General features: G+C 42.8%; 1 protein-coding gene across 1 annotated transcript in view; it reads left to right on the top strand.

Annotated features, from left to right (window-relative positions):
- Positions 1 to 13,795, top strand: part of HSPB8 (heat shock protein family B (small) member 8) — a 73,737-nt gene extending 59,942 nt beyond the window's left edge. The window contains exon 3 of the mRNA XM_077292095.1: positions 12,783 to 13,795. Coding sequence (XP_077148210.1) covers positions 12,783 to 12,942 — 160 coding nt within the window. The 3' untranslated portion in view covers positions 12,943 to 13,795. The remainder of the gene's footprint in view (positions 1 to 12,782) is intronic.
- Positions 13,796 to 21,324: the final 7,529 nt, after the last annotated feature.

Here is a 21,324-nt window from a genome sequence, read left to right as displayed (position 1 = left end):
AGCCACAGTACTGCAACAACCAGGACTCTGGGGCGCTGCACTAATGTTAGTCAATGGAGAAAAAACGCATCCTGCAAACACTTTTGCAGGATGCGTTTTTTCTGCAAAATGACGCATTGTGACGGATTGCAGTTAACGCTAGTGTGAAAGTAGCCTAAGTTGTAATTTTTTACCTCTTCCTACTTGGAATGTAAGTCATTTATTGATGCTTGTACCAATGTGGAATTAGGCAATATTGTCACACATAGAAATTCCATTACATTGGTTATTCCCAAACGTTAAAACTTATAGCTTTCTAATCAGCAATGGGGTCGGAAAAATGGGACCTCCTCCAATCCTGAGAACAAGGCTCCAAAATAACCTGTTGAAATGGAATGGTGGCAAATCACTCACACCACCACTGCATTCATTGACTATGGGATTGCCAAAAGGTGCACTAAGCTATCTTTCGGCAGTCCCATAGACCACAATGATGCACATGCTTTTTTCAGTTGCCCATTTCTGAGACCTGTTCTCAGGATACATAGGGTGTCCCAGAGGTTAGACCTGCACTGTTCAGAAAGCTATCCTTCTGATTGGAGATACTTTTCAATACTAGGAATTAAGCTTTAATGTATATAGGCTGTTTTTGCTTCATTAATTTCCACAGTGATTTTTTTGTTAAGTATGTCACAATATATTTTTATATTATTAATAATAATTATAACAAAAAAAGATTTTTACAGCGAAATGTAATATTATAAAATGCCATATATTACGAATGGCCTGTGCTTGAGTAGGATACAGCTTGTTAAAGTACACAGTGCGATCAGTCCATCCACAAACCTTTATGTAGCACCCATATGTAAATTAGGATAAATGTATGCAAAAAAGAAACTAATAAGTTATTTTACTCTATAGAGATGGTCCTAGTGTTCGGCTGATGTAAGAAAATCCTTAGCGGCATGAACTCTGGAGAATGGTGCAAATCTATGATACGTAATATATTGTTGCATTATAAGTGATAAGTAAATAAGTGACTGAGAGGGAAACCCTTTAAAGATTTGCTCAGTGTACTGCATGGAAATGATCATTTTTATCTAAAAAATAGGGTCCAGATCAGTGTTAAGGTGAAAGTCTGTGTGCTTGTAATCTTTCAAACAAGCAGTATACATACATGGGCGTAACCACATTGTGTGCAGGGCTTGCAGTCGCACCAAATTCTAGGAGCCGAGTAAGCCGTAAAAGTTCCATTGGCCCATATGAGAAGAGCGATAATATTTATGACCCTTAGGGTATGTTCCCACGGTCTGTATTAGGTAGCGCTTTGGACGCAGCACATATCCACTCCGCCCAAAGCGCTGCCAGCTTCTGAACACAGGTAATTCCACACTGGGTGTCTCCGCAAGATAAATAGACATGCTGTGGTCTGGAAAGATGCACCGCATGTCCGTCTCCACAGGGAAGCCGGAGGCATCCGTACACACATAGTGGAGATGGAATTTCTTGAAATCAAATCCTCTATGCTGTAACATCTGGCCGCTGCGGATTGGACGCTGCGGATGTACTCAACGTCCAACCCGCAGCGTTTACTGACCGTGTGAGCATACCCTTAGGGGCTGTGCACACATTGCTGATTTGTCGCGTTCTTTTCTGGCCAGATCTGTCACAAAACCTGAAGGGTTTACTTATGCCAGCAAAGTGAATGACAATCCTGAAGTGTCATGCCCAAATTACTTATTTGTGACTTGCAGATTTGGTTCAGATTTAAATCTGGAATATGTTAATTCTTTCATACTAATGAGTGGGGAAAAATCTGCACCTAAAATGCATGTAAAAACACATACAAAACACGGTAAAAATGGGCCCATATATCTCACAAAATTAAAATATCATCAATTCTTCAATGCAAAAAGTAAAACTCATATTTTAGATAGAGTCTTTATTAGTGAAGAGCGAGTGTACTCGTTGCTCGGGTTTTCCCAAGCACGCTCGGATGACCTCCGAGTATTTGTTAGTGTTCGGAGATTAAGGTTTCATCACAGCAGCTGAATGATTTACAGCTATTAGCCAGGCTGAGTACATGTGGGGGTTGCCTGGTTGCTAGGTAATCCCTACATGTAATCAAGCTGGCTAATAGCTGTAAATCATGCTGCTGAAGTGATGAAAACTTAATCTCCGAGCAGTCATAAATACTCGGAGACAACCCGAGCGTGCTCTGGAAAACCCGAGCAACGAGTACACTCGCTCATCACTAGTCATTATAAATAGAGTGATGTATTTCAAGTGTTTATTTATGTTAATGTTGAGGATTATGGCTTACAGAAAATGAAAACCCAAAAGTCATTATCTCAGTAAATTAGAATACTTTATAACACCAGCTTGAAAAAAGGATTTTAACATCTGAAATGTTGGCCTACTGATAAGTATGCTCAGTAACTGCACTCAATACTTGAGCTCTTTTTGCATCAAAGAGATGGAGGCGATCAGCCTGTGGCACTGCTGAGGTGTTATGGAAGCCCAGGTTGCTTTGATAGCAGTCAGCTTGTATGCATTGTGGGGTCTGTTGTCTTTCATCTTCCTCTTGACAATACCCCATAAATTCTTTATGGGGTTAAGGTCAGACGAGTTTGCTGGCCAATCAAGCACAGTGATACTGTTGTTTTTAAACCAGGTATTGGTACTTTTGGCAGTGTGGACAGGTGCCAAGTCCTGCTGGAGAATCAAATTTCCATCTCCAAAAAGCTTATTGGCAGAGGGAATCATGAAGTGCTCTAAAATTGCCTGGTAGACGGCTGTGCTGACTATGGTCTTGATAAAACACAGTGGACCTACAACAGCAGATGACATGGCTCCCAAAACCATAATTGATTGTGGATACTTCACACTAGACCTTGGATATCAAGGTCCCAGTGTCTGGAGGAAGAGTGGAGAGACAGACATTCCAAGCTGCTTGAGATCTAGTGTGAAGTTTCCACAATCAGTGATGGTTTGGGGAGCCATGTCATCGACTGATATAAGTACCCTGTTTTATCAAGACCAAAGTCAGCGCAGCCATCTACCAGGAAATTTGAGAGCACTTTATGCTTCCCTCTGCAGAAAAGCTTTTTAGAGATGGAAATTTAACTCTCCAGCAGAACTTGGCAGCTGTCCATACTGCCAAAAGTACCAATACCTGGTTTAAAAACAACAGTTTCACTGTGCTTGATTGCCAAGCAAACTTGCCTGACCTTAACCCCATAGAGAATCTATGGGGTATTGTCAAGAGGAAGATGAGACATCAGACCCAACAATGCAGATGAGCCGAAGGCTGCTATCAAAGCAACCAGGGCTTCCATAACACCTCAGCAGTGTCACAGACTGATCGCCTCCATGTCATGCCGCATTGATGCAGTAATTGATGCAAAAGTAGCCCCGACCAAGTATTACTTAGCATACATTTCAGTAGGCCAACATTTTGGAACTTAAAATCATTTTTTCAAGCTGGTGTTATAAAGCATTCTAATTTACTGAGATAATGCCTTTTGAGTTTTCATTGGCTGTAAGCCATAATCATCAACATTAGCAGAAATAAACACTTGAAATAGATCACTCTGATGGTAATGACTCTATATAATATACGAGTCTCACTTTTTGTATTGAAGAACTGAAATAAATTTACTTTTTGATGATATTCTAATTTTGTGAGATGCACCTGTAGTTTAAGTTATACAACTGGCAGTAAATATATAACTTTTTAGACATATGATTCACCAATCTTATACAATGGTCACAAAACCTGTGGGTGTATAGAGAGACATGGTCATCTCAAGATCACAGGGAACTTTCAAGTGTATTATTATATTTCAGAGAGCAGCGGAATCAGTGGCGGCTGCTGGATTCCTCTTTGTTCCAACAAAACATGAACCTGGTAATCTGCACAATAGGGATTTTGGTAAAAGGCGAGCAATAAATAGCTTAAGTAATGTTATGGAAAGTTTCAATACAAAAGGTTGACATTTTGTGTGGGAGGGTATGTGCCTGATGGAAATTAAAAGCAGGGAGGAATAGCACTGTACAACAAGCACCCAGCAGCAAAATAGCTTCCACCGACGATGATGATTGTATTGGCTGAGCTGCATTTTATATCATGTGTCTACGAACAAGGAGCTACTATAATAATTTATTCATGGTTTATGCTTACAATTGTTTTTCTTAGGAACTTTGTTATAAAAGGTGAAATTAATTTTGCAACCCTCGCATGATTAAGGATACCTTCTGTTATCCCTTGCTAAAAACACTCACTAGTTTGGACCTAAAGTCTTTTTTTTAAGCATCTCTTATTTCAATTTAATGTTCAGATAATTAATAACAAATTGCAAGTGGTCCAAACATTAATATTCTGTTAAAGTGGTATTACCATATTCTAAAGTTACGCCAGGACATGCCACAACATAATAATGGGTATGGGTCCGACCTCTGGTACCCCGATGACTAAGAAGGGCCTCAGTGCAGTCCATTGCAAGTGAATATGGCTGACTTCACTTGCACGGCTGAATGTCCCTGCCCACGGTTATACTGGTATGTCAGGTGGGCTAAAAAGCCTATTTGAGCTGAGCAGTCCACCATAACAAATAAAATCTGTATGATCAAAATGCTCTGTAGTGGTTAGATAGAGTGAGGTCCATTGATAACAATATTGGCCCCCACAATGCGATCAATGGGTGCAAATAGATTCAAAGAACACCCAAGGGCTTTATGATGATCCTGAGGCCTGCCATCTTCATTCTGATATTAAGCCCTGCCACAGGATTTACACTACAGTATATAAGGGTATTGTTAAGCAATTGCATATGTAAGCCCTCTAGTGGTTAAAAGTTAAATAAAAAAGTTTAATAAAGTTTAGTAAAATGGTTCAGAGTTGTAAACAAAATAAAAATCACTAAAATTCCCCTTGTCATCATACATTAAAAATATATTTTACTATACAGAATAAAAATAACTTTGTAATAGAAGAAAAAGTAATAAAAACAAAGTATATGCTGTAATCAATAATGGCATAAAAAACAATTGCTTACCCAACCAAACAACAAGCCCTTACACAGCTCCATTATTGACAAAAAAGTTTGGACTCTCAGAGCTTTTTAAGGTACAGTGGGTACCTTAAAAATATTCAGACCTCTTTAAATTTTTCACTCTTTCTTTCATTGCAGCCATTTAGTAAGTTCAAAAAGGTTTATTTTTTCACATTAATGTACACTCTGCACCCCATCTTGCCTGAAAAAAACAAAAATGTAGAAATTTTTGCAAATTTAATAAAAAAGAACAACTGAAATATCACATGGTCATAAGTATTCAGACCCTTTGCTCAGACACTCATATTTAAGTCACATGCTGTCCATTTCCTTGTGATCCTCCTTGAGATGGTTCTACTCCTTCATTGGAGTCCAGCTGTGTTTAATTAAACTGATAGGACTTGATTTGGAAAGGCGCACACCTGTCTATATAAGACCTCACAGCTCACAGTACATGTCAGACCAAATGAGAATCATGAGGTCAAAGGAACTGGCGAAGGAGCTCAGAGACAAAATTATGGCAAGGCACAGATCTGGCCAAGGTTACAACAGAATTTCTGCAGTACTCAAGGTTCCCAAGAGCACAGTGACCTCCATAATCCTTAAATGGAAGAACTTTGGGATCACCAGAAGACTTCTTAGACCTGGCCGTCCAGCCAAACTGAGCAATCGTGGGAGAAGAGCCTTGGTGAGAGGGGTAAAGAATAACCCAAAGATCACTGTAGCTCAGCTCCAGAGATGCAGTTTCAACTGAATCGTAAATTGAGAAATTATAAACTCTCAGCAAATCCAAGGATTTTCTGAGACCATTCTGACTCCTAGTAAATGAGCTGCAACAGTCAGAAGACCAGGAGACCAGTTTTAGTTAACCTAGGCTGATAACAGTCAAAGAAGTTATTTAAAGATACACTCTGCTCTATGTTACTCCCTATTTTACAGAAAATGCCCCCCACTCCTCATAGTGTCTGCACTTATTAGAAAAGGATTCCATTCATAGTGCACATGCAGTATCTCAATGCAAATAGTTCTAGGCATGGTCTTCTATTATTTACTGTATAATGTAGGAATTAGACAAACACAATAAAGTGCTATGACAGAGGTTGTAATCTTTTAATTACAGCTTTATGTCACTTCTATAGTAAAGGAAGGAAGGATAATAATTAAGCTCATAGATATAGCAATGGAAGGAGAAGCTTTGTCTACTGTGTTGGATTCATAAACTTCATTATTTGAAATTATAATTTAAAGCACCACTCCAGGTTTGTTTTTAATTTACCTCTGGAATGGAGTCACTTATATAAGCTTCCTGCCCCATGTATTATATTTACCAGCCTCCATCTTCTTTTGTTATCATACCTGCTTCGGTCATCTTCTGCAGGTTGTGACCTGTCAGATCGCTCCAATGTAATGGCAACCAATCTACAACATCTGAATGGGTCATGGGGTGCACATGAGATTACAAAAGAAGCTCCTTCGCTCTATCTAATTATCTCAATTTACAGTCACTGTTGAATGAGATTTCTAGAAGGTTCAAATTTAGTAGTCCTCCCTGGTCTTCCATGTTGACTACTCCTGTATAATAGCAGGCTGTGCATTGCTTGCAGAACTATTTTTTCCCCTTTCAACAAATTTTACCCAAGCAGACCTTATAATAATCAATTGGGCCCCTATGCTTCTGTCTGTATAAGTGATGCAACGGATCAGGAGAGGAATATCTGAACGGACATCGGAGAACAATCTTACCTGTAGATGTAAACAGATTACTTTTTAGCTGTTTACAGAAAAAATAAATAAATTAGGCTTCATGTTTCAAATAGCTTAAATATTAGAACGATGCATTGATTGTATCAGGCTGATGACTATCTTGGCTCCATCAGCCTATCATTATGTGTTCTGATTCATGAAATGACCCTGGTGAAGTGGGTAAAGTGAGCGTAGATCCTATAAGTCCATGATACCAGGGTGAGCTGATGTATGGTCAAAAGTCACATTGCACACATCAACACTTATGAATAAACTGCCTTTAGGCTTTAACTTTTCTACTCATTTTAGTTGTTACTTAGTGGCTACTGTAATAGTCCATATAGATCTAAGAAGCTGAAGAATAATGCTCCTGTTCTAGAAACACAGATACATCGTGTTATACCTAGTACATGGCCTTCATATGAGGTACATAACATAGGGATGCCTTAGGTTTCATTCACACACTTCAGTATTTGGTCAGTATTTTACTTCAGTTTTTCAAAGAATAAACCAGGAGTGGAACTTACAGAGAAAAACTATAACAGAAAGATTGACACCTGCTCTGTATTTTAGAGAGACTTTTGGTTTTGGCATCCAAATACTGATCAAAAATAGTGATGTGTGAATTAAGCCGTACACACAGTGGGGCTGATCAAGAAAATTGACTCAATAAAAACTTTCTTTGTTTCCCATACCTATCAATCATAGTACAGCGTTAATATTTCAAGAGCATAGTACAGAATAAAAGCTGCACGCTGCTGGCTATGGGCAACAAAGACAATAATCTGTTATTAACATTTCCTAAGCTTCCGTCAGTGCACTGTATTAGTTTGGCCTGGAGTGTTCCTATAATAAATGTTTGGTTTGAGGTCTGGTGCCCACTAAATGAACAAATACATAGTTTACATGTATAGCTAAAATAAAATAAAGCTGAAAATGAAGTGTATTATTTTCATAACCATATGGAAGTGTAAAATAAAAGCTTCATTTGTGCCATTCCAATATACTGAACTACTACTGAATTACTACCAGTAACCGTCTATGCCAAGTATATGACATAAAGCCTTATAGCTGGATTCAATTACTCTTCTATGAAGCTTTCAGAAGACAAAGAATAGGAGCAGATGATACGTTGTACTGAAGTTGCTACAGTACGGATAGGATCATGATTCTTATGTTTAACTGGAAATTGGACCATTAAGTAAAAATAAGTATTATCTGACACAGAGATAAAACTGCAAACGATTTGAGTGGTAAAAGGTTTTTACTATATTAATATAATGACGATCTGTTTATAACAGATTTTCATATAAGAGAAGAACCGGCCTATGTATATGACACTTCCATAACTATAGAATAACCAAAAAAGCAGAAATAGGAAGCCAAAGTCATAAGTACAAATTTGCACAGAAAACTTTATTAAATATTTTTTAAAAACACTCCTTTAAATATATTAAAAAATGGAGACAACACATGTCAGAAAAACTACACAAAGTAAGCCACGGATGACATATCACCGTTACACCATCAAATTGGTTACTCCAAAGAGCTGCTGACCACCCCTATTGCTTTAACTATGTGGACTCTAATTTTACCCACTGATTTTAGTCCTATGGTGGACATAACACAATGTCTATGCTGTATATAAATATAAGGTGCATAGTGCTTCACTAGACATTAAGCAGTGATTAGTCCACAGGTTGTTACCATAAATATAGGCCAAATCCTATTGTGAGCCAAACCATATCACAGTATACTGCTGGTTAAAGTAAACGAATACTGTATTAAGCAAATACATTGGAGGTTTAAATGTCATACATGACCTGCACGTGTAGTCCTGAACCCCAACGCACGTTTCGCGTTAGCTTCGTCCGGGGGAATGTAAGTATTCGTTTACTTTAACCAGCAGTATACTGTGATATGGTTTGGCTCACAATAGGATTTGGCCTATATTTATGGTAACAACCTGTGGACTAATCACTGCTTAATGTCTAGTGAAGCACTATGCACCTTATATTTATATACAGCATAGACATTGTGTTATGTCCACCATAGGACTAAAATCAGTGGGTAAAATTAGAGTCCACATACTTAAAGCAATAGGGGTGGTCAGCAGCTCTTTGGAGTAACCAATTTGATGGTGTAACGGTGATATGTCATCCGTGGCTTACTTTGTGTAGTTTTTCTGACATGTGTTGTCTCCATTTTTTAATATATTTAAAGGAGTGTTTTTAAAAAATATTTAATAAAGTTTTCTGTGCAAATTTGTACTTATGACTTTGGCTTCCTATTTCTGCTTTTTTGTGTTTATAACAGGATGAGGGCACAGAGACATCCCCTGAAAAGGGCATATCTGTCCTTGAAAGCCAAACTTAGCTTCTTACAAAATATTAAACATCTGCTTGAAAGAGAAAATTCAACCTAATGTTCCATTTGCACAGACCAACCGGCGGCACTATACAACTGCCTATCGGTAAACTTTTACAGATCAGAGGTCATTTGAATGCCTGTTTACACATACAGACCAAATTAAACGATACCCATTAAGCAATATATATTAGATTGCACATATGCTGCCATTGTTCCTGGCAGAGCGAGTCCTGGATACATGAGAAGATACACCGCCGAAAATGTTGATCTTTTATGCTGCATAAAATGATCACTTGTTATGCTCCTGTATTCAATCCCTTGAGTTTGTGTTCTGTGGTTGGCTTCTCTTTCTGCTGAGACACACTTTTTCTCTGGGTGTTTGGGTTCTGCTTTTCTGGTTGCAGTCTGCTTAGCATAACACAGGTGTTTTCATTTGTCCACCTGCTGGCATTTCATGCAGGTGATAGATCCATTTGGATGTTCTGACATTCTATTGATGTTTGGAGCCAGTCTGTGAGATTACAGCTAAGGGTTTTTGCATTAAGGCCCCATCTCACACAGCGACGCTGCAGCGATACAGACAACGATGCTGATCGCTGCAGCGTCGCTGTGTGGTCGCTGTGTGGTCGCTGGGGAGCTGTCACACAGACAGCTCTCTCCAGCGACCAACGATCAGGGGAACGACTTCGGCATCGTTGAAACTGTCTTCAACGATGCCGAAGTCCCCCTGCAGCACCCGGGTAACCAGGGTAAACATCGGGTTACTAAGCGCAGGGCCGCGCTTAGTAACCCGATGTTTACTGTGGTTACCAGCGTAAATGTAAAAAAAACAAACACTACATACTCACCATCTGTTGCCCGTCAGGTCCCTTGCCGTCCGCTTCCTGCTCTGACAGTGCACCCGTACAGTGAGAGCTGAGCGCAGCGGTGACGTCACTGCTGTGCTCTCACTTTATGGCGGCTCAGTCAGAGCAGGAAGCAGACGCCGGGGGACCTGACGGGCAACAGATGGTGAGTATGTAGTGTTTGTTTTTTTTTACATTTACGCTGGTAACCAGGGTAAACATCGGGTTACTAAGCGCGGCCCTGCGCTTAGTAACCCGATGTTTACCCTGGTTACCAGTGAAGACATCGCTGGATCGGTGTCACACACACCGATTCAGCGATGTCAGCGGGACCTCAACGACCAAAAAAAGGTCCAGGCCATTCTGACACGACCAGCGATCTCGCAGCAGGGGCCTGATCGCTGGTACGTGTCACACATAGCGAGATCGCTACTGAGGTCGCTGTTGCGTCACAAAACTTGTGACTCAGCAGCGATCTCGCTAGCGATCTCGCTATGTGAGACGGGGCCTTTACTGTTTCTTTGCTACACCTTGCTCTTATCTTCCTATTTATCATTAGGAAGAAGGGAGTATATTAGTTAACAGTACTTGATTGATTCTTTGTTTGGTATTTCGTTATTTACTTTACTCACTCTGAGATCTTTCTTTTGTTCAGCACACTTCTTGTCTTGTTTGTTATTCACACTCTGCTATGCCCCCTGGTTCTTTAGGAGGAGAAGCAACTCATCTGCCTTTTAGGCAGTTTATGCCAGAGTTGCCATCTCCTAGTCTGTGGTTAGGTCTATTTCTGCACCCGCAGGTACCACTATGGACTGCAAAGTCAGGATATCTAGTCTGCACAGCTACCGATAGGGTGAGTTGCAGTTTTTAGTGTACAACTTATTTTCCCTAGTGAGTTGCAACACAGGCATAGCTATTCTAGAAGCTGCTAGAAATATTCATGGTGAGTCGGCATCGAGGTCATGTAGGGACAGACCACTGTCAGAGTTGAACACTTTGCAGTCTGAACAAGGATCTGTCAGGTTCAGCTATCCATACCCTTGGTTTGTATGCTGCCTGTGTGGGTGTGCAGTCATAACACATTTCACCTATTTTGCTCATTCATTGGGTGATTGTCAGCCTATTTACACAGCAGAATAATCATGAAAAAAGCATTTTTAACATTGCTCATTCATGATTATCTTGCAGTGCAAATATGCCCCTTAAGTTTCAGTTTGACACTATTTGACAATAGCAGGATGTTAAGTGCTCTGCTATCTTACTATTATTGAACATTATAGGAATGATTGTCGCTATTTAAAAAAAAAATGACTGAAAGCTGGAAATGTGTTAACATATTTAACCTTTTATTTACCTACACATTCACCTGCCAATCCAGCACCCCACTCTGGTAGTGTCTGCCAGTCTGGCAGACATAACATCGCATCCATCAGACTATGCAGCTAATTACTGGTCTCAGCCATGATGTTTCCATGTAGAACAAGTGACTGTTGGGAATAGAGATGAGCGAATATCTTCGGCTCCCTCAATATTTGTCAAGTTATAGCGCTTACCGAAGAAGCTGCAGCGGGAACCTAGATACCTGGAGCACTCCCGATAATCAGGTGTCCGGCGCCGCAGCTGCATGTTTCACAGTTGTGTGACAGTCACAACATATGCATGGAGAGCCTGTGTGTTGTGACTGTCACACAGTCACGGGAAACAGATATTCGGGCTCCCGATGCTGCTTCTTCGGTAAGCGCTATAGTTTGCCGAACAAGGAGGGAGCCAACGAATATTTGCTTATCTCTTGTTAGGACCATCTTACTTTTTCCATACTATGGATCTTAGACTGACATTTAACTGTGCGCTGCCCCCTTACACTGTAACCTTGCATAAAACTGAGTGGTGTTGGGCTCTTTAGGTCTAAGGACTAAATACAGCTGTAATGTCCACCAAACTACTGTGGCACTCTACTTACATCCATGGTGTTTAGAAAGTGACACACAACATTGCAGCACTACTCAGTAGATGCCATATATGTAGACGACATTAAGAAACTGATGTTCTGTGCTTATTGTCATTGTACATCTGTATTCTTGTGAATTGCAGTTGTCACAAGTTAATCAGCTGACATTTCAATTTTGTGCAGTTTTGAAGAAAATAATCCAACTCACTAATATAATATTTACAATAACAATTAAAAATATAATCATAATCTGTATTTTTATATGGCGCTAACATAATCCGCAGCGCTTTACAGTTTGCACACATTATTATCGCTGTCCCCAGTGGGGTTCCCAATCTAGATTTCCTATCAGTATGTCTTTGGAAGTCTTTACAAGTGTCTAAAAAGAGGGCCTCCCCTTTAAGGGGAATAATAAAATGATACAGAATACAAGTTTGTTCACATAACCATATCATTGTGTTTGGCATATATTGGCACTTATTGTGGTCAGTGTCAATAAAGATTTGCAATTCTTTTTGCTATATTTTAAGTATACTGAAATCAGATTTCCTAAGTTTTTGTGCCTTGTGATTATTTTATTCCCTTAATCACATAAATAAATGATAAATAATGAGACTGACTACTACAGTTTCTTGTCCTGATGAGAGTACCATACTGAAATAACTGCATCACTTATATATCTATATATATATATATGTTGGTAATACTCTGCAAGTACTTTATAGTTCTTTTTTTAAGCCATGATTGCTACTTCACGTATAGGGAGTAATCAATGGACAGCATGTATTGTAAGAATTGGTCAATATATAATTACTAACTGCGCCTGTCCTATCTTTTTTTTAGATTGCCCCAAGAAGTGGATCCCTTGACAGTGTTTGCCTCTCTTTCTCCAGAAGGTCTACTTATAATTGAAGCACCTCTAGTCCCTTCCTACAACCAGCAAGGAGATGATACTTACACCTATGTGCTTCCTCTAGACCCCCAAGAAGTTAGTACTTCCTAATCTAAACCAAGGAAATGCCTCCTCTGGAGGATTTCACTTGAATTCCACAAGGCTGCATTAGTGACCCAGAAGAGTACAATATATCTTGTATGTTTTCATTCATGTATAACTTAGCCTTGGTAAAGTTCCACTCTAGACATAGACATACAATATTTCTGGAACCATTAAAGGCACTTGATATGTCTTGGATGCAGTGACAGCTGAATTGCTACATATCCAATACTGATTTTAGATCATGATGTACACAATTTTGTAAATGGGAAAGCCTACAAATAAAATGCTGAATATTATCTATTATTATACTCTGACAACCCCAACAAAAATAAAGAAAATATTATCTTTGATGTACTATATAACATTCAGTTTGTATAATAATGTCAGCATAAGATACATTTTTTTTAACTAAACTGTTCTATAACATTTAAAGAAATTAATATATTCTAAACGTCAGCATTGGACATCACGTCCCACATCTAGATTACTGTGTATTTGACGCTATGCCCATATACCCAGTTTACATTAATTACAAATCACTAATGATTACACTGCTATGTGTCATTTAATGATGCCTTCGTCTCCTAATTAATGATCGCAATAGACCAACATGCAACACTGATTTGTATTCTTGAGGTCTTACATGTTTTTTTGATTTGTGTCAGTTTGTATTCTTTATCAGAGATCACAAAAGCTGAGCTTTTTCCATTGTGCACTGTGGGTTGAAATATAAAGTTGGCTTATGTACCTGGTTGTGATATAACTTTAGGATTGTATGTATATTGGAGAATTTAGAGGGTGTTTTTCATTTGATTGTCTTGCAAAAATGATGGGTATATTAAATATTTATAAACAAGTATGACGAATATGTGTTTTTATTCATTTATTTTCAAATTATTGCTATAAATACAATACCTCTTTTTTACATGATCATTATTCAAATAAAAGATAAGGTGTGAAAAACTTTCAGATATTACAGGCATGTGAAAACATTTCTAAGGGCAGTGCACATGATCGTATACTCTCTCATTAGAGAGAACAGGCTTTGTGTAAGCATAATGTGTTCCGATTCTCTTGGGTTAGGAGAAGATGGAGAAAAAAATGTCTCCATCTTCTCCATTATGTCAGTGCATGAAAATCGGACTGCAATAAGATGTCATCCAAGTACAGCCCGATAGCAAGTCAATGAGTCCATGGAAACTATCAAATCAAACTTGGACATGCAGTGATCTTTTCCTGGGACCGATGTGGTCCAAGTAAAAGATCTTAGATGTGCACAGCACCATAGACTAACATTGGTCCAAGTGCAATTCTTTTCTGGTTGCACCTGGACCGAAAATACGCTCGTCTGCACCTCGCTAAGAGAACACTTCTCTGGGCCCCCCAGAGGAAATAATTCTGTATGTCAACCAATCATATATACAGAACTTGTTCGCATCCACTTTTATTTTAATTCTTGTTTCCTGTGCTAAAATAAATTTTAGGAATACATTTACATAAAAGTAATATGCCAAATAAAAATGTTCAACATTTCAAACAATTCTACATTCAGACCACTCAATCAGACAATGCAGAGACTGATAAACTATAAGTTGCGCACTGTGGTTTAGCATTTTGTTTATCAAAAGTAATTAAAAAAAATAAGATTTTGCTTTTGGCACCAATAAAAAATTCACTTTATTGAGAAAATAAGTTAAGAAATCCCAGATAACACCAAAATAAGTGAATGCTGCCTATTATTTTGTTGAATATGTATTAACTCTCTACTAACAAGGCAGCAGAGACCTCCTGGATCATAAGCTTCTTATGAATCTATTCATCATGTACAGATCCATAGTCCTATGATCCCTCTTCGTTACTGTTATTGACCCCAGCATAGTTATCAACATAACCCATGGAAAGTATCACCTGCTCCATGCTTCATAAATAAGTATACACATTAGAGACACCCTCTGAAAATCTGGCCTTAAAACATACTCAACTCGTGTTAACTTTTATTGCACTTTTACAAATTATACAATAGAATACAAAAGTGACAAAAGGATATAGGACATTTGGCAACATGAGAAATTGAATACTTATTATAATCGAAAGTTATTGCAATCTGTCTTTAGCAATAAATGTACAAGTCAATAAAAGAGAAAACATTAGTTTGTTAGATTGATGTTTGTGAATTATTAGGCAATCAAGCTAAGACCTTGTTCAGACATCCATTTTTTTGTACTTGAAAAAATGGATTGATTTCTAACAATGTTTTTGATCAGCTTTTCATTAATATTTGGCCAGTATGTCAATTTGTACTATCAATGTGGAGCGCCCCCACACCGCCGCAGGGCCGAGGGGTACCCGGAGCCGGGCCTCTGGGACTCAGTCCTGGGGTTGTCACGGTGGCTAGACCCGGTCCGTGGCCCTGTCCGTCAGTGGGGGACGTCCGGTGCAATAAGTGGTGGTGTAGCGGTGCAGTTGTGGGGTGCAGGTTGCGGTAAATAACGAGGACACCAGGTTGCAGTCTCTTTACCTCTTTACTGAAGGTTTTGGAGACCTCAGTCCAGAGCGCTGTTAACTGGGTTGTCAGAGACCGGCCGGTCCAAGGGCACATCAGGAGTTCTCTTTACAGGTGGGAATCAGTGTCTACCTTCTAGCGCTGGGTGTTGTAGTTCTTCCCTGCTGAGCTCCCGGGATAGTCCTCACAACTGTTTCTGTCTGTCTCTATTGTTCGTTCTCCTCGTCCTCCAGGTGATATGGTAGGATGCACCCGTATGACGGGGTAGGCCTGGAGTTCTTCCGGGACCCTAGAGTCGCCCCTCTCCCACAGCTGCCTCCATTGTCTGCTTAGGTGTTAAGTGAGACAGCCAACCTGTAATTAGCTGTCCGGCCGTGGTTTGCAGTGTACTTAAAGTCTCTTACTTGCTCGGCGTTCCGGCCACCGACTGTTTGCGCCTCAGAAGGATGTTGCCTCGGTCTAACAGCACGACTCCTTCTGGTCCCAATACTTCTTTACTGTATTCCCGTTAGGCACTGGTTAGTTCTTGCTCTGAGGAGTCTGCCAGGATCCCATCCCTGACAGGTCCTCTCACTAGCTCTTCCCAGCTACTTCTCCCTGTCTTCCTGTCCAACCCCCAGTTTTACCATAGTGTGAGGAGTGGCCTACTAGATAGGACCACCCCCCCTGGTGGCCGGAGTGTGAAGTGTAGTGAGGTGTTACCTGATCAGAGAAACTCCTTTAGTGCAATCAGACGTACCATAGCTCCCCATAGTGGCGGAGCCACAGTACTGCAACAACCAGGACTCTGGGGTGCTGCACTCCCCCCCGGTTAAATCCAGTACTCCGGGACTGGGAAAACAAGAACAATAATACATGTTAACAGAAAACACACAAATTTTTGAAATAGCATAAACAATTAAACATAACAATGCTTCCCTTTACGGGAGGTGAGGACTCTTGAACGTTGCGAAAGTTAGGTCATGCACAGTTTATGACTCTCAGTTCAGTGGTTGAAACAGCGGGGACCCCGGGTAAACAAAGGGGCCCCCTTTTTGAAAGTTTTTGAGCAATTCACCGTCCATTACTCTAGTGTCCATTTAAAAACCTGTAACAAAAAGATATATATACAACCATTTACAATTAAATAGCAGCCCTTATTAATACCTCCATGTTTTGTAGCGGAGGGGGGTTTGATTTTGAGTGCTGCGTGTGGACCTTCGCAGCGCAGGGGTTGCTATTGGCCTAACAGGGCCCGCTATGCTTGCTACCGCTGGTGTAGTGCGCTGTCTTCTAACTACACTTCTAGTGAGTCTGGGTAGCACTGGCAGGTTGGGGCTCTCAGAGCTGCAGTTATCAACAGTGGGTACAGCAGATTCACTGATAGCAGAGGGAGGACTTGCCGGTTCAACGGTTGGCAGGGCTTCATCAGGTAAGGCTTGTTGAGGTAGTGGAGCCAGATGATCTGGTACCACCATTGTTTCTGGCGGGTCCGGCTGTTGAAACATTACGACAGGTACCACAACGGCTTGGTTTATCTGAGTCCAGGACTGGGGAAAGTCACCAAGGACAGTATGGAACATTTTCTCCTTTTCCACCGGCGGGGAGATTTCTGGGGCCGTGCCCCTCTCTTTCAACTTATCGGGGCAGACCTTAAGGTGATCCCTGGATACCGCTGTCGAGGTCTCCCCTCTGTCCTTGCTGATGAGACAGACCTTAGTGTTGTCGAAGTCGGATGGCAAGATGGTATACGGTTCCGCTTCCCATTGGTCATCGAGCTTGTGTAACCTCCTCTTTCGTTTAAGCACTTGCTCACCAGGTGACAGGGGAATCGCAGGAGCGTGTTGATTGTAGTCCCTTTCTTGTTTCTGCCTAGCCTGGGCGAGACTTCTCTCTACACACTCCTGTACTTCGCGGTATCTTCGCTGCCTTTCTGTATCCCAATCTGCCTCTGGCGAGGTATCTTCGGGTACTAGGACCCCCATGTCCAGATCAACGGGTAACCGACTAGACCTTCCTCGCATCAGGTACGCTGGAGTACAGTTGGTGGAACTTACTGGGATGTGGTTGTACATATCCACCAGGTCAGGCAACTTTGTCGGCCACAGGTTCCGTTCCTCCACAGGCAAGGTCTTCAATAAATCGATTACTACCTGGTTCATCTTCTCGCACATCCCGTTGGTTTGAGGGTGGTACGGGGTGGTTCTGATCTTCTTACACCCGTACAGCTGGCAGAATTCTTGGAACACTTCCGCTTCGAATGCAGGCCCCTGATCGGTCAGTACTTTCTCTGGGTAGCCATGGGGCCTACAAAAGTGCTGCTGGAAGGCCCTGGCGGCAGTCCTATCCGTTAGATCCTTGACAGGCACAACCACCAAAAACCTGGAGTAGTGGTCCACGATGGTAAGGGCGTAGATATAGCCCGACCGGCTAGGTGTCAGCTTCACATGATCCAGCGCGACCAATTCGAGTGGCCGTTTGGTGATGATAGGCCGCAGGGGAGCCCGTTGACTGTCACGGTCCTTCCTGCGCAGACTACATGGACCACACTCCCGACACCACTTCTCAATGGTTCTCTTCATGCCAATCCAATAGAACCTCCCTCGGAGCAGCTTCTCTAGCTTCCTCCATCCGAAGTGTCCGGCTCCATCATGGTAGGCTCCCAGAACCATGGGCGCATCTCGCCTTGGCACCACTATCTGCCACACCAATTCATGAGTACGTGGGTCGATGCTCCTCCTGCACAACTTGCCATCATGGATAAACAGTTTGCTTCTCCCCTTCCACAGCTGTTGGGTTTCTTGTGGATCATCTGGGCCAGGGTGCAACCCAGCCTGCGTCAAGAGCTCCTTCACCTGACGGACCGCGGGGTCACTATCCTGGGTTTCTGCCCATCCGTGGTGGGGCAGGGGATTGAGCGTGGCATCCGGTTGGTTCTTGTGCCTATTCTTCACCTGATGAGAGTTTTGGGTGGCTTTGGGGTGATGGAATGCAGGCAGCTCCACCTCTTCAAGTGCCTCCGGGTCTTCTCCCACTTCTGGTAAATTGGGCATTCGGGACAGAGCATCGGCATTGGCATTCTGGTGTCCTGCCCGATATTTGATGGTGAAATCATAGTTGGACAGCCGGGCCATCCACCGCTGTTCCAAAGCCCCGAGTTTGGCAGTACCCAGATGCGTTAGCGGATTGTTGTCCGTAAAGACGGTGAATTTCGCGGAGGCCAGGTAGTGCTTAAACCTCTCTGTCACTGCCCAGACAAGGGCAAGGAATTCCAGTTTGAAGGAACTGTAGTTGTCAGGGTTCCTTTCCGTGGGACGGAGTTTCCTGCTGGCGTAAGCGATCACTTGTTACCGCTGCCACTGCTTCTGCCCGCCGCGCTCTCACCGCTCCCGCTGTCCGCCGCGCTTCTGCCTCGGACTCCGGATGTCTCCGCTCTGCCTCTGCAGCTGCAGCTTCTGTTGCCGCTGCTGCGCGCCCCCGTCGCTCGGGCGCTCTCCTTCCCTCTGCAGCGGCACGCGCCCGGCATTCCACTTCCGGGTCCAGCTTTGCCGGCAGTTCCCCTGCACTTCCGGTGTCTTCGGTCTCTGGAGGAGTGCAGGGGTTGCGCAGGCGCCCTAGTTTCCCTAACATGCGCAGGCGCGTAGTGACCAATCCACTCCCTGGGATCTAAGGTCTGTAACCTCTCCTCCAATCCCGTTTCTGCCTCTGCTATAAGAGGCAGTCTCTCCTGCGTTTGGGTGCCTGATTATCATAGCATTGTCTGTGCGTCTGGTCCTGCATTTCTGTGCTCTGTACTCTTGTACTCTGTACCGCCCGTTCTGTGTTTAGCATTTCCTAGCCCTGCTCTTTGTTATCCGTATCCCTCTGGGTTTCCCCCTTGTGCTTGGTTTCATCCCTTACTTTTCCTTTTGTTATTGTTTCCACAGTCCCTTTCCGTTCCAGTCTCCTGCCTCCAGTTTGTCTTCAGCTTCCCGGTTTTCCATTCCCTGTGTCCTCCTCCTGCGAGCCGTCCCTCTTGGTACTTCACCGTGGGTAAGTCTCCTCTGGGCCTGTCCCTGACGGTCCCTGTATAGGGGTCGGTTCCATCTAGGTCCGCTCGCCCAGGGGTAGGTCTCCCACGGTCCAGAGGGTCCACTCTCTTCCCTACCTAGACCGTTATAGAATAATCAGGCCATGGACCCCGCCAGTACACCTTTTTCGGCTCAGAAGGAGTTGGCTCATTTGCGCGAAAATCAGCAGCGCATAATGGCGTTCATGAAGACCATGGAATCACGCTTAGCGTCCCTGCAAGCAGCGGATCCTGTGAATGCCGCCCAGTTGGCGACCCTTCAGCAGGAGTTGTCCCAACAGCGTGATACTCAGACCCGCATGCTGAGTTACATGGCATCAATAGATGATCGCCTGTTTAGTCTTCAGTCGGTACCTGCTATCTCCGCCTCAGTGTCTCCCCTAGATTCCACTCCTATATCCTCCTCTCATCCTCCTCCTCGTTTGGGTAAACCTCCCCGGTATAGTGGCGATCCTAAACTCTGCAGGGGGTTTCTAAATCAATGTCGGCTCCATTTTGAGCTTCTGCCCCAGCAGTACCCTACCGATCGTGCTAGAGTTGCTTTTATTGTATCTCATTTGGAGGGGGAGGCTCTGGCTTGGGTCAATCCCCTGTGGGAGCGTGATGACCCCGTAGTATCTCGCTTGGAGGAATTCCTTGAGACCTTTCGCAAGGTCTTCGACGAGCCTGGACGTTTAGCTTCCACGACTGAGTCTTTATTTTGTTTACGTCAAGGTTCCCTCTCTGTCGGACAGTACGCTATCCGCTTTCGTACTCTGGCTTCGGAACTGGCATGGAATAACGAGGCTCTTGTAGGCGCTTTCTGGCGGGGTCTGTCTAGCCGAATAAAGGACGAGCTCGCCGGACGTGATACACCTACCACTCTAGAAGATCTTATCTCGCTCGCTACCCGTATAGATCTTCGCTTCCAAGAACGTTCCCGAGAGTCGGCCAGAGAGAGGAGACCTAATTTTCCTTCCCCGTCCTCCCGTCAGTCTAGCAGTCCTCGAGCTCCCGTCCCAACCACAACTACCTTCGCTTCTCCCGAACCTATGCAAATTGATCGGGTAAAAATGGCGGAACAACGCCGAAAGGAGAGACGTACTCAGGGCCTCTGTTTTTATTGTGGTAGTGCTGCCCATTTGCTCCGTAGCTGTCCTGAAAGACCGGAAAACTCCTCCGCCTAGGACAGGTAAGAGAGGCCTTCCTAGGTGATCCCCCTTCCTCTCAACCTTTAACTCTTTCTGTTTTACTCATTTCTAACCAGGGTCGTTCCTCCGAGGTTGCGTATGTGGATTCGGGCGCGGCAGGTAATTTTATCAGCCTTGAAGCAACTCGGAGGCTTCGCATTCCAGTATTCTCATTGGACCCTCCCCGATTAATTGCTTCTGTGGACGGAAGACCCTTACAAGAAACGATTTCTTCGATTACGGAGGAAGTGGAGTTACAAATCGGGGCTCTACACCATGAAAAGATCGCTTTCTACGTCCTGCCTAACCTCTCTCATGCCATATTGCTCGGACTTCCTTGGCTTTGTGTTCATGAGCCTATCCTAAATTGGCGTACCGGAGATGTGCAACGATGGGGTGCCACTTGTCATGCTCAATGTCTTCAGTCTGTTCGTCCAGTTACCTCTCCGCTATCCATCTGTGTTCCTGAGGGATTACCTCCTCCTTACTGGTCTTATGCGGACGTTTTCAACAAGCAAGAGGCGGAGAGTCTTCCTCCACACCGGCCCTACGATTGCCCAATTGATCTCTTGCCCGGTTGTTCTCCGCCTAGAGGAAGAATTTACCCTTTATCAGCAGCTGAGACCCAGTCTATGACTGAATACATTAAGGAGAATCTGGCTAGAGGT

The sequence above is a fragment of the Ranitomeya variabilis genome, chromosome 1, assembly GCF_051348905.1.
Source record: "Ranitomeya variabilis isolate aRanVar5 chromosome 1, aRanVar5.hap1, whole genome shotgun sequence".
NCBI lineage: Eukaryota > Metazoa > Chordata > Amphibia > Anura > Dendrobatidae > Ranitomeya > Ranitomeya variabilis.
This window is presented reverse-complemented; position numbering and strand designations above follow the sequence as displayed.